The sequence below is a fragment of the Leopardus geoffroyi genome, chromosome B3 (genome assembly GCF_018350155.1).
Source record: "Leopardus geoffroyi isolate Oge1 chromosome B3, O.geoffroyi_Oge1_pat1.0, whole genome shotgun sequence".
NCBI classification, from domain to species: domain Eukaryota; kingdom Metazoa; phylum Chordata; class Mammalia; order Carnivora; family Felidae; genus Leopardus; species Leopardus geoffroyi.
In genome coordinates, this window is record NC_059337.1 from 83,244,600 (window position 1) to 83,259,333 (window position 14,734).

The 14,734-nt window shown below is 39.4% G+C and overlaps 1 protein-coding gene across 9 annotated transcripts in view; it reads left to right on the top strand.

The window, feature by feature from the left end:
* NPAS3 (neuronal PAS domain protein 3) overlaps positions 1-14,734 on the top strand; it is an 861,794-nt gene that overhangs the window by 616,071 nt on the left and 230,989 nt on the right. For all 9 annotated transcript variants that reach the window (XM_045450657.1, XM_045450658.1, XM_045450659.1 and 6 more), the window contains one exon: positions 2,240-2,329. In XM_045450657.1, coding sequence (XP_045306613.1) covers positions 2,240-2,329 — 90 coding nt within the window. The remainder of the gene's footprint in view (positions 1-2,239; positions 2,330-14,734) is intronic.

Here is a 14,734-nt window from a genome sequence, read left to right on the forward strand (position 1 = left end):
GGTTCACACAACTCTCTATAACTGTATGCCAGGGCATGGCGATTGGGTTGAGTGGAAAACCTGTCAAGGCCCTGTTCTCCATGGGAGGCTTAAAGGGGGAGGATCCTAATCTTCATGAGTCATCCTCAGAAGACCTCTTGTGTGAGGTAAAGACATTTTGATGAGATCTTTCCCAAATTTCCACAAAGGAAACTTCTTTCCCTTTGCACTGGTTCAAAACAAGATTACACAGTGCCACACAGCAAACTTGAAAGGTTGGATCTCACGAGGCTCTGGAGGGGGTGACAGTTTTGTCAAAGGGAAGGAGTCCACTAAGTATTTTGTTCCCTGTCCCTTAGCTGATTCCAGGAGAAATATTACAGAGCAAGGTGACAAGGTAACCTCTAGTGGAAGTGACTTGTAAACTCTCTTGTCATCCTACCTCCTACCTATCTTCTAATGGTGGGATTCTGTCATCTGAACAAATCTTTCAAAATGAAGTGATGATTTTTAAGTCATAAGCTGCATCTTAGTGTGGTTCAACTTCACAAACGCTGTGACCATTTCTTTCCATTGACTTACACATATTAGTTACATAACCTTTGTTGTGAGTGGGGGCAGTATTGTTATTAAGTCCAACTGTCAAAGTTCAAATCCTAACTCCATCACTAACTAGGGCAGACATGTCACCTGCCTTCGCAAAGCCTCAATTTCCTTGTGTATAAAATGTAGATAATAATATAATTACCTCAAATGATACTTGAGAAAATTCAAAGAGATAATACATGCAAACTGCTTAGCACATGTTGCTTAATAAATGGACGGTATCCTGACCAAAAGCTTGCCTATCATGTAATTTGTAATGTAATCATGTAATGTGACTTTTGAAATGTTTTCAGAACCCACCTAATCAGAGGAGGAGGTTGGACACTACCCACGGTCTGTGACCATTGGGGCTCTGAAAACGGATCAGGAAGCCTGGAGTCCAGATGTCACACACATACACACACACGCGTGTGCATGTGCCCACACACACGTTCACATAGACATACACACATTTAATACATATATAAATATATATGTATTTCATATAGACATTTGGAGCTCAAAAAAGAGTTCAGTATTTTAGGAAACTGAAACTATTGCTGAGATATGAGATGATCCATTTCTCTACCAGAATTTTATATGCTTCTTCCACCTTTCTCTATTTCAAAATTATGCCATTAATTTAGTGTTGCCACATACCTTGATCTCAGAGTGGGTTTCCTGTCTTTCCCACTTCTCAGCCTTTGTAAAAAACCACGAATTGTGGAAACTTCTTTTTCTGTGCAAGCATCACTTGCGCAGCCTACCTGGTTAGAGATAAATAAAGGGAAACAAAAGACCTAAGGGGGGGCGGAAGGTATACAATGCACTTTGATCGCAAGCATTTGAAACAAATGTGTTCGCTGTTTGAGTGCTGGATTGCATTTGGAGTCCATGACGATTTACACCACTCGTCACACTGACAATGCAACCTCCCTTTGGAAAGTGGGCGAAGGTTCCAGAAGCTACAGATGATGTAGAGCATCCTTCTCTCCCCACTCCCCTCCTTTTGTTTCCATTTCAGGAGTTGTAATAGAAACCAGGTCTATCACAATAAAACTTGAATATAGAGTTTTGAAAAAAAAAAAAAGGATTACCGTTTGTAAGGTTTCAGCCTATAATCATTCACCCATAATGTATTGACTTTTTCTATTTGTTCTACCACAATAGGCGCTGAGAGTGAGAAGGGCATAATCCTTTATTAATTAGCAAATTATTGATGTCCACAGTAGTTCCTGTGGTGATTTTACTTGCTCTTCATATGGGGACCCTTTTTTCTCTTGTTTCATTACAGTTTCCATTCCTGTTCAGCTATTTAATGGAGAATCTGGCTGATTTAATCTCTTAAACTACTGAATCCACAAAATAAAAATAAAAATGAAGGCAACAGCTCATAAAATCAGCACGACCTGATTTTGTACACGAATATGATGTATCTTGGTCAAAATGACAGAGACATAAGGAAGTCCTTGAAATAAAGGAAAGCTTGTGGTCTTAATTTAGGCCTTAGTTTGTTCACGTACAGGGCCCTAGTAGAAGATCTTAGGACTTCGGTTAAACAGGAAGAAAAACATGGTTTTAAATTCAGTGTATGTTGCTTTGTATCAGATGCCCTATTAATTAAACCTCCGGCATATGTTTATTAACTTAATTATATATTTATTTTTTCCTGCAGTCCCTGGATGGCTTTGTATTTGCACTAAATCAAGAAGGAAAATTTTTGTACATTTCTGAAACCGTCTCCATCTACCTAGGCCTCTCACAAGTAAGTAAAACAATTTAGATTCTCGACAGAGATTGTGAAGCCTCCTTCGGCCTTGTGCTTTTCCTTCTTCAAGGGGTATTCTGTTTGGCGTGAATTATCACATGTATTCTTTAATGGCTCTGCCTGACTCTTCTTGCAAAGTCGGTGAGAAAATTCTGTCAGTTCGAAACGTTCGGAATAAACTTATACTCAAAAACTTTAGTTCCCCCCTTCCCGCCCCCCCAAGGATCATTATTAATTTATTGAGAACAAATGAAGTTTCTTCCCTCAGTTGTTTTGAACTTTGAAACCTCTGTGCCCGGTAGGAGAGGGACACACTAATAGTGCTTCCCTTGTGTCCTATTACTGGATGTTTATGGAGTACCCTGCATTATCCTGGGAGCTGACACAATGACAGGAGTCATTTGGAGTCAAGAAATGCTGAAAGAGACCATTAAAATGTGTTGCAGGGAGGGTCCCAGCAAGGATCTGTTTTGCTGCCTTTGCAAATGCTTCCTAACGCTGAAAGGCAATTTCATAAAATAAGATAGCCTTTCGTTATGTGCACTTTAATTACTCGTACGTGTCTGTCAGAGGTTGAAAACAAAGAAGATGGAGGCAGCTGAGGTAAGGGACAAAATCCTAGATGTCCGTTCTTGATATTCCCCTGGAACACAAAAATTTTACTTCCGTTGGATTCCAGGACATAGGTTGCATCTACAGAATGCCAAAATCCCCTGAAGAAAAGTTGGCGATTCCACTAATTATCCAGATGTTTTTTTTTTTCCTCTCGTAAAAGTGCCAAACATCTGGATACTTGTGCCCATACAGGTGATTGGCTGAGTTTGACCCTTTTCATCTGGTGATTTGGCATGAGGAAAACACAGCCTCGGTGGGAGGGATTTTGTGTGTATGTGATGATCTGCCAAGTTGGATAATCTACTTCTCATTCAGTTGTCCCTTGGAGCTAAAGATGGAGATAAGATTTGTCTCTCTCCTCTTAAGCAAGACCCACCCCAGACTCATTGCTTCCGCAAGTTGGCACTGCTCTAAGGAGGCACCCAGCACGGCTGGAACATTTTGGCTGTTAGTGAGTTTGCTGGGTAATAGCTAAATTGAGAAAGACACTGGGAAATAATAAAGAAAGATATTTGGCATTTGAGGAGGTTTGGAGGAGGGGGAGGGATGCTGCCAAATGTGATTATTTACTGTTGAGAATCCAAGCAAGGGTCCATTAACTCTTCCTTGAAGAACGCGCGAAGCTATTGGCTATAGTTTATAGAGTAATTCTATTTTATGTGGGTTTCAGCAAACCAAATGATAGAAACTGGGCTATTGTTAACTCACTGTTAGCATTCTTGCATCTTATTGAAATCTCTGGTTTTGTAATAGCCTTTAATAGACTCTAAGCCTCATCTTAATCTGTTTAGGACCTAGTTTTGAGAATCTTCAGTTTTGAAACGGGTGTGCCCACTATGTGAGTATCTTACAGGACTGGAAACACCACTGTTTGTTGTTCTGCGATGCCCATATTCATCTGTTTTATGCACAGTATCCAACAAAGTTTAATAAGCCAGTGAAGAAGAAGGATGAATAATTAGTTTAAGCAGGTAAATGCTAATTAGGGAACTCCTGAAAAGCATCCATTATATACTAGCTCAAAACACATTTTACAGCCCTGGTTAGTGGTGTAATCCAAATTCTGTCAAGGCAACTGCATTTTCTGTAATTGAGATGTGTATGTTTGCTTTGCATAACAGATGGCTCTGTATGCTTAGACTGATAGCTAGGAAAATAATAATTGCATTATTCTGGCCAAAAGAATATTAGCTCTTGGGTTTTGGCCATTTCAGTCAGTCCTCCTGCCAGCACAGCATATGCACATATATGGATTGGATTTTCAAGGAAATTGATGCATCTGGAATAGTGTGGCCATCTGAAATATCATCTGTTCAAGAAAGATTTGACTTTAACCCTGTGCTGGGTTCTCCTTAAAAGCAGTATATTTTACTGCTTTTCTACTGTAACATTAAGTCAATCTTTTCTTAAAATCTGAAACAAATAATTGAGGTTTCTGCAGAGTAAAGCAGCTGTGTAGATGTTTTGCAGCAGGTGGCACGTTCTGTCCCGTCATTCCCTGCTTCTTTTATGGGATGGGTTTTACAGTGTGGATCAGTAGTCAGCAAGTCAGCATCTTGACTTAACCAGGGGCAGACGCCAGCCCCCACGTGCTGTACCCTCAGTGGTAGATGGGTTCGTTGTCACCAGCAATGGTGGAGACTATGAGGTACAAGACAGAGGTATTTAGTTGGAGGCACTGTGCAAGTGAAATGGTGAAGGGTACATCACGAGAAGGTGACGTTTGCAAATGCCGATGTAGGTGTTAACATTGAAAACTAAAGTTTAAAAACACTTCTGGATTAATGTGAAAATAATCTGCTAAGAACATGGCCTGTTTTTAAAAATTAATTCTCCAACTTTGGGAAGGAATTTCCAACCCAGTAAATGTTGTGTTCTCAGTCCCAATAGGGTACTTGAGACTTAACCCTTTCCAACTTTCTTCAGTGACTTCTTGAAGTTGCCGGGTCACGGGGTACTCATGGGGGACATACGATGCACAATGTACTCACGGTTATTCGGTTAAGTAAATACTTAATTTTTTACACATGAGCGTACACATACATAGACACACACAAACACGCCCATAATTGAATGCTAACCAAATGTGCTGTTTGTAACCTACAACTTTGGCTCAGAAGTTATCCTGTGAAATTCTAGACAGAGATAAGGAGTCTGTGAAATTATGGCCCCTCCGTTTCTTTTTAAATAGTTTCATTAAATAAAGGCGATGTATGGCTGTATCACCAAAGATGTACCCAGTCAAACTGTTAAGGAATATTGTGAGCATGCCAGTTCGTTAGAGCATAGTTATGTCTACATTTGTAGCTCTCAAAATATCCCTTCCTCAGTTTTATATTCCTTCAACATGTAAATAAATATGGTGCCTTTAAAGTGGCTTATGTCCAGGAAAGAATTAAGATTTTATTTTGACTCATGAGAAAATTAAGTAGAGAGACTTGTCTTGAGCTCTGTTGTATAGCATGAGTATAGAGACAATCAGAGTGGGTTTTTCCTCTATACTCTGTTGAGTGGAACAGCTCCTGGTTTCCAGCATGTATGTGTGGCAGTTATTCTCTGTAAAGTCCTTTCATGTTATCATGATGGCAGGAATGAAGGGATCCGTGATGATGTTCAGACCAATTCAGCAGCCCTTTTGACTCTGCCAGAGATATATATTTAAAGCAACATTCAAGGTGTGCTTTCAGGTTGTAGAAATATGCACTGTCGGAGTGCCAGGGTGGTTCAGTGAGTTAAGCATCCACCTCTTTATTTTGGCTCAGGTCGTGGTCTCACCATTCGTGAGTTCAAGCCTGCTTGGGATTCTCTCTCTTCCTCTCTCTCTGCTCCCCTCCATGCTTGCTTTCTCTCTCTCTCAAAATAAGTAAATAAACATTAAAAAAAGAAATAGAGGTGCCTGGGTGGCTCAGGCAGTTAAGTGTCTGACTCTTGATCTAGGCTCAGGTCATGATCTCACAGTTCGTGAGTTTGAGCCCTGCATCGAGCTTTGCACTGTCATTGCAGAACCTGCTTGAGATTCTCTCTCTCCCTCTCTTTCTGTCCCCCTGCATCTCATGCTGTCTCTCCATCTCGGAATAAATAAACTTTAAAAAAATTAAAATAAAAAGAAACATGCACTGTTGACTTACTTCCCTAGATAAGGATGATTCCTAGTTACTCACCATGAAGCCCTATCTTAAAAAAAAAGAGCCCCAAATATCATTAATGAGTTTGGTTTGCATAGGATTTAAATGCCTTCTTATACCTGGCAGATAGCCTTCAGAGCTGCTAAAGACAGCTCTAATCCATAGCTATAATGGAATAGGCATAAGTGAAAATGAAGAAAGAAAACAGAGTGTATTCCCTAACACTGAAAATGTAATAATAATAATACATAGCCTGATTTTATGAAATCTCTTCCGGTATGTCTGGGGCTTACTTGTCAACGGATCCAAAAGAGACTTAATACGATAAATTTTAAAAAATGCTTGTTTGATAAAGGACCTAAAGCTTGGAGAAATACTCATTCGTTGGCTTATATCCTCCTCTTTCCACAAAGAAAATAGCTTATATAAATGTATATAATAAAAAAAAAAAAAAAGACAATGGCTAAATAGAGCTAAGGTATAAGGAAAAAGAAAAGACAGAAGTAAGTCATTTGTTACCACATAGTAGGAGCACACAATAGAGTCTCTAAGAGGGTTATAAGTGATCTGATAAAGCTTCAAATTTATCTGTGAGCTTCCTGGTAACCAAAGCAAAAAAAGGAAATACAGCCATTCATCAAAAAATAAGGAAACATCACTTTTTATGGAAAGCAAAATTTTTCTGGGACTGCAGTATAATAATAAATCTCAAATACGATCTCCATGGCGGCTCATATGTGGATTATGACATGTTGATTTGCTTCCATTGGAGTTCACATCCAGAGCAAGGCTGTGTGGATCATATAACAAACATGAACAAACATATTTCAAATTTCATGAGCAGACAGAGGACGCTTCCCACCCCCTCAGGTGGTATGCCAGAGATCATTTTGAGAGGGATTTTCTGATATCCAGATCTTATAATAGCATTGACTAATTTGATGTTTTATGTGCTTTTATAAATCAGCTTTCCCTCACCCAAACACAAATCCTGCATTTACTCTTAAATACTGATGAGAACTTTGACATTATAGTTGCCAGGGGCAGAGGACATGGGTCCCAGTTAACCAGAGGATAAAAATGGACTTATATTTTTTAAGAACATTTTTCTTTGAAAGTGGGGTGAGAGATGATGATTCTGATGCACACCCGTGCCAGCAAAATGTTTTCAATTTAGCATAGAGTCTTATTTAAAATAAAGTGGGATCTAGAACACACTGGGAGATGAACAGATTTTTTACCCCATGATATCATTAGAAAATACCCTACAACCAGCTAATCACTCTCTTGAGATGCCTCCTAATTCCATCCCCCAACCCCACCTGCCTCCCGTGCCCAGCTTGCCTGAGTCACTTCTCCTCATCACATCCCCATCCTGGTGGAAGATCCCTCCTTGCTGTCATAAGCCAGAGAGAAGAGAGCCACAGACAAGCTTACAAAACTGGCTTGTTCCAAGGCAGCTTGCAGAAAGGGGCAGGGTGGTCGCAGATAGAAGGGCTAATAGAGGTGAGGGTGAAAAGGGGGAAATGATTGTTTTACATTTAGTCTTTTTTTTTTAAGCCATGCAGATATATTTATCACAAACTCCTTTTCCCCATCCTGTTGTTCATCTCCATATTTTAGGTTTCTCTGCATTTGTTATATAGAATGGCAAATAAAATTACAGCGACAGCACACAAGTACAAGGTCAAATAAATGACAGAGCTCAGTCTATTTGTGAAGCTATTCTGAAAGGGAACCATGGTGCCAAATGTGGTTTATTTGAATAATAAAGAAGAATTAGATTCCCCTGATAACTTGGCCGAGGGCCAATAAATCACTGGAGGTTAAAGACGCGTTGCAACTGCCATGTCTTTCTTTTGCTTTTGGAAAGTGCACCCTCAACTCTTCCGTTCTACATTTTTTCAATGCAAATCGAGTTGAGGTTAGTATGTGGTTAATATCCTCATTTCCATGCTTGTAAAAGATATATATATATATTGCTTTAGGGGGGCGGGAATAAAGTAGACATTAGCTTTCCTTACAAGTTACTACTCTTGTTTGGCATCATCACATAGATATCTGGATCTAAAGACCAAAAAAAAAGGTATTAGTTCAACACAGCACAGGGCTTTTAATAATGGGGCTATGTGGTAGCATTTTTTCGGTTGGCGTTCTAAATTTAGGCAACACTGAGATAACTCCTTGAATAAATGAGTATACGTAGCCCGCCAAATATTGCTTTGTGGCCCCTGTCTTAAAAATCTTGCTAGTAGACATACCTTAACTTGAAAAAAAAAAAAAAAAAGAAAGAAAAAGAAAAATGTGTAATTTTCCGCAGCTTGTATGTTTTTTTTTTCCCCCCAGCAAGTCTGCATTTTTCTCCTGTACTAATCATAAAAAGTTCATCACTTCTTGGTGTAACAAAGAAAAATGCCCTTTTGAATGAGGAAGCTCTGAGGGTTTAGAGACTATTGAGAAAATATAAGTATCAAAATAATTCAGAAACAGTACAAGGCACAGTGGCACATTATCAATTTACAACATTTAAATTGATAAATGCTTGGTGGTGAAGGCCTACAAGGGCACTTTGAAAAGCAAATAGCGACCTGGTGAAGAAATTGATTTTTCCCCCCCGAAAATGACTGCATGATGCATCATTTGACTGCATGCTGTCCGAGTGCTTGACAGAGATAATCTCAGCAATCCCACGGGTGACCTTATCGTTCTCACCAGGGCAACTTTGTCTACGTTCTGACTTTGTGCATGTCAAGGTTCCTCCCTGCAGGATCCTTGGGGGAAAAAGTTCCTCTGTTCGATCCAGATATTGAACTGCTCATTCTTCCCCCTTTTCCTCCCCCGTCCCCTGCTCCCAAATAGGCAAACACGCCTCTTTATTTTATCCATAATTATGAATGAGCTGGGCAGAACACAGCAGCTCCGCACCCTGTATCTTTGTTGAAGGCCTTATTACCTTTTAGGTCACAGAGTTCTAGGTGATAATTTATATGAGCAGGGATCTTGTTATCAGAAAGAGTAGAAAGATTCCCTAATGTTCCCCTATCGTACCGTCCCATCTTTAGCAAAATGTCAAAAGCTAGCCTGTTTCTTTCCTCCTTGTACTTGCGAGGGTTTTGTTTTGTTTTGTTTTGTTTTGTTTTGTTTCCTTTCGTTTCGTTTCCTCCCCTCCAGGTTTGACACAGAAAGCTTCTGAACCTGTTTTAATCCATACCCTTTAGTTTTTAATAATGTTGTTTCCTCACCCTCCAGGGATTCGAGGTGTTTCTCCTGTAACTTTAAAATTATGTAATACTGACACGAGGCCCAGATCACGAGTGACCCAGTGCCATTGGGCCTCGTGTCCCAGTGAGAGCCTCTGTTGCAAAGAGCTGATGTAACCCGTGAGGCTTCCTCAGGACCACCGGTGTTCAGAAAATGTTTTTTTCTGCTGGAGAGGAGTAATTGACAATTTTTTATGCTTAAAATTTTTCTGTTGATGTACGTGCATGTGTGTGTGTGTGCGCCTGTCTGTTTATCAGTAATCTTCCTGCCACACGGCTTGTCGTTGGTAATTACAATTCTTGATTAGCCACTTCTTGAAAGCAGCAAATACCCTGCCTGGTTTGGCACCCTCAAGCTACAGTCCCCACAGGCTTTGACACCCTCAGTTCACCATATTCAACCCCTTTTACCTCCGTCTTTCATCCACAACATTAATTCTGAGTGAACAAGACGTGCTTCCTTGCTTTTGACAAGATTTGCTGCAGTCTCATGCGACAAAAACCCAACACTCATTCCAGATTCAGAAAGTAGGATTTATAACAGCATTTTAATTTAATGTTGGATGTCGAACATATAAAGAGATCACAGTAGTACTAGAGCTGAAAATTGATGCCTTTTTTATTAGTGTCCTCTCAGAAGTGGGTGAGACGCTGTTTGTGCAGTGGAGCACAGAGGAGCACAGTCAGATGAATGAGGATATGCTATCTGCAAGGAATCATATTTCAAGCCACTGTCGGCCTCTATTGATGTGTTCAGAGTTGAAAGGTTATGCTAGTAAATGCCATCCGAATTTCCAGCATTAGAAATCGGTAGAATAATCTGCTGGCTGTCACTTTATGCTCAGCCTAAATGCACTGCGTGGCGATGTTTTACTTATTTTAACTCGAAATTAATTTCTTATTGCTGGTGCATTTCTTTCTCTCTCCCAGGCATTCATCAGTCCCCAAATGGGACCGATTTTTAACATGCCATCTGAGTAAACCAAAATCTCTGAGAGAAAATGAAGGAAATCCGCATCATCATACATGAGAATTATAGTCTTCTTATTTATTCCTTTGAACATATTTTACCAGGCACTGAGACTAAAACACAGGAAGTCCTGTCTGCAATGGGGGCTTTTCTAGTCAGACTGTATCACAGCATCACAAGACAATAAAACGTAGGCTCACCATTTTCAGATGTATAATCTGAAGACCTTTTACATGGCTTCTTAATTTCTGCAGTTAATATGATCCGGAGAAAAAAAGAAAATGAAGTGTCTTCATTTTATGGGATTGGGAAATATAAAGCCAGGGGAAAAAAAATACTTTTTGAGGGGCTAGCTTGTTTTATTTGTGTGGATAAAATGGTAGTTTCATTTTTGTTTTTAAAGTAGAGCACTGAGCAAAAAAGTAAGATGGAGAAGAAAATTTAGTCATCATTCTAAGTCTGTAATTTATTCATTTTTAAATAATGAAATGGTGTTTTTTCTGAATTAACCCATGTATTATTCATGCAGGCGTTGGCAATGTAATATCCCTGGTTTTCTGGAAAGCAATGTACATTTCTTTGCCTGACAAGCAGTATTTTCTATATGGTATTAATTTAATGGCTTATTTTATTATGCAAAGTTGGAAAGTAAAGATAATTTCTGTCTATAACGTGGTGCTTATATAGGCAATATATGCAAAATAATACCTCTGCACCTAAACCAGCTATCCTCGCTCACTTAGCCTGGCCCCTGTGAGAGTGAAGAGGGAAGGCACAGTGCTCATATGAAGAATAAGAAATAACTTGACCTCTGGGGAAGGAGGTCATAGAATCGTTAAATTCATGTGAAATCCAAATTTCATTTCTACACGCACACATTCAATCTATATTGGGTTTTCGCTCTTACATAAGAAGACATGGTTTTCATGACAGGAGTAACATGGCGACAATTTCAGTGATAATTTCAGTAGGAATATAATAAGGAAATTGACTTTAGGTTTTTGCATAAGTTCTAGAACTAGGCTGATAACCTGAGAATCGATGCCAGTTTTAGACAACAAATGCCCTGTGGCTTTTATCCTTGTTGTTCCTCAGTCCCCTTTGGATGACTGTCCAAGATGCAATGTCTTTTTCCTAAGTGGTCATTTTTAAAGAGACCGAGAACAATTGTTTCAGTGATTTAGACCATCCTTTGATGTGCACGCCTATATACACATATGAATGTGTAAGTTGCTTTCTTTCTGATTTGGCTTTTATGCCTACTGCATTTTTGTCTACTGACGGAAATAATTTCCAAAATGATTCACTAAAACAACAAACCAGGTTTTCCTTTGGGTGCCTCCTCCCCTTTCAGCCTCCTACAACAGCAAGTTTACCACATTCAGGAATAAACAAAAACTTCCTCTGATGCTGTTAAATTGACATATGCCGGCAGATTATATCTACTACTTTCAATAACTACACAAACTTTCCAAGAGCAAGAGAACGTATGCAGAGGGAACTTTTTCTTAGGAAGGAAAAAAAAAGTGATTTGGGATAGGATTTTTTTTCAGGGCAAGTTATGGCCTTTTGCAGAGGCAACAGAAAATACCTTTGTACCAGGTGTGACATTTTGTAGATCTCAGAAGTGTATCAGTATTGCAGGATTTGAATTCAGGTAAAGAATCATGCATTCCATTTAGTGTTTTCTTCTACGTTTCGGAGAAGCAAGCTTTGTATCAAGCAGCCTCCTCCCTTCTGGCCTCTCTCCCTGATAGGAGCCTTGCTTTAGAACCACAGGCAATCCCTTTTAGTAATGCTTCACCAAGGAAACAATAGAAGATTGCCTCTCGATTAGGAAAGAGCTAAGGCTTTAAGGAGCATAAACACATACACGATGTACGTAAACCTCTGAGTTTTATTATTACTCTGTAGTCTCTCTGGACTTTCGGGTGTTTGTTCCTACCGTACTTTGTTAGATGCTTAGATCTGGTTCATCAAAGTCCCTAATTGTTGAACTTGATACTTTGGAGAGCTTAAAAAACATTTGCGCAAAAGTACTTGTCTATATATCTGAGAAGTGCAGAGGAATGTTTCCAGAAAACAGGAATGGTCGCATTAGCTAGGATCCGATTCTTTCCCATGAACTGTGCTGGCTTGCTTTCTTTTAAGAAATGTCGAGGCTAGCAAAATTGTGAAATGACAAGACAAAAATTATTTGTGTTGTGAAACGTTCCTGTAAGTGGTGAGTTTCTTTCTTGCTTTTAAATATCTATGCAGAGAATCATTACTCCTTGATGAAATCAAAAGGAAGCGGGTAGAGGAAACAGGCGCAAAAATTAAAGTGTTCGGAGGAGGCATTTCACTTTAAGATCAATCAGCAGCGACTATGTGGAAATGAGGTTATTCTGGCAGACAACTTCTGAAGAGCAAGCAGGGCTCACCATTCCTAGTTAACTATGGGGATCTCCTCAACCTGAGTGTCCCAGTGTAATAGGGCTGTTATTTGCAACCCCCTGGTTCTGACGAGGGAAACATGATCAGACTGTGTACTCTAGTTGGCCAGGATCACTTTGAGCTGCTGTGCTGCAGAGGCTTAGCATGCTTGTGATGTCCTGTCTGCATATCTGTGGGAATGACAAAAGTCTGCACATCCCTCAGGACAGAAGATGCAAATTACAGGAAAATAAGAGGTGAGACTGGGAACCAATTCCCTGAAATAAAAAAATAAATAAATAAATAATAAAGGAAAAAAGTAAAAAAAAAAAAAAAAAAAAAACATAATTTTTCCAGTTCATTAATTAAAATTGACATTGCAGGGTTTGCAAAGACCAGGAAACGACTGCGCCATTTCACCACATTTCAAAACCTTTTCACTTGAGCAGACAAGTAAATCATGCAATTACTGGGACTCATTCAGCTCTTTAGTAAAAACACAGGCCTGCAACCTTGGGTGTAACATACATTGAAATTAGAAGAGTTGAACTGAAGATATTTCTAAAATGTCACAACTGCTCTGTGACACTGGATGATATGTTTATCCATTCATTATCACTGAGAACACCTGGGGCGGTGCTCAGGAAATCAGATAGTGCCTTTTAAAATAATTATAAAAGAAGCATAGATTAGCAAGCTGAGGGGGAAATAGACAATCCTGAATCACGATGCTCCTAATTTTGATCTGTTTGGGGGCATCAGCTTCCAAGTCACAACAGTGTAATAACTGACTGCAACTGTCAGCAGCACTGAGGAGAGAGAGTGCCAAGTAGGACTATTTCTAAAAAGCAAATGTTTTCCTGGAGATGAAATCCCAAGCATTCATTTTCTGTTTAGAAAATTAAAACACCACATCCATTGGTGGTGTTTCTGGTGTCAGTTTCTGGCTTGATCCTTTTGTCTTTGGAGAAATAGGAGACAGCGCTCCGGACTGAGATCCAGGAGACCTGGTTCTGGTCTTGCCTCTGCTGCTAATCAGGCAAGGGACCTTCCAGAAGCCTGGATCTTAATTTTTCTTAAGTGTGAAATGAGGGGGTGATTTCTCAGGCTCCTTCTTCTTTAAAACCTGTGCTCTCTGAAATTCATTCAACACTCGACGTTTTCTCCTAAGCACTAGGGTAGGGGTGGAGGAGGGGAGCCTGGAAGAAGTAGGCTATTTTATTTTTAACCTTCAAAGGAATTTAGTTGAGCAGATGCTACCCTGAACTAGTCAGAGTAGAAAAGAAATGATATGGCTTTTAAAGGGCACATCTAGCATATCTACTGGGGTAAAGTAATTCTGGCAATGCTTCAAAGGATATAACTTTTGATGGTAAAGTAGGTAGGCTATGGAATGAAATCACATATGGCAGGCTGTCAAAGTCTCCTACACTTTCAGTACATTTATATAAGTGCAAATGGAGGCTGCTTAGATGGGGCAATTTCCTGCTAAGACTGCTCTCAGATTATCTGATATTATTTGACTAAATTATCTCTGTAGAAGCTGAGGACAACTTTTATGATCAAATATTTTGAAATTAGTTTTCCTCGTTGGCAGATTATCTGAAATATGAATTGCTCTCGTTTGAGCACTTGAAATTGAAAGGCTCTGGTAATAGCAATTATAGAAAAACAAGGGTACTGAAGTGCTGTATATCACGCTGAAGGGAATATGTTTATAGGTCAGTGATGTCAATAACTGTAGTTCTCCCAGATACCTCGCCGTTACCCTTTTATCCTGGACTAATTCAAAGGACAGACTGACTTTCTTCTTAACAAGGGTATTTCATTTTTGCGAATATGTACTGATTTTATTGACTCTAGACACTTAAACATGGTCAATTCATATTTATTACATTTCCCAAACCTTTCATAGGGTGTCTGAGGATCTAAAATGTATGAACACACTGAGATGTATAAAATTCTAAATAATTCTGAGCTATTATTATCTATATGATTGACTTGTGTATTCCTGGTG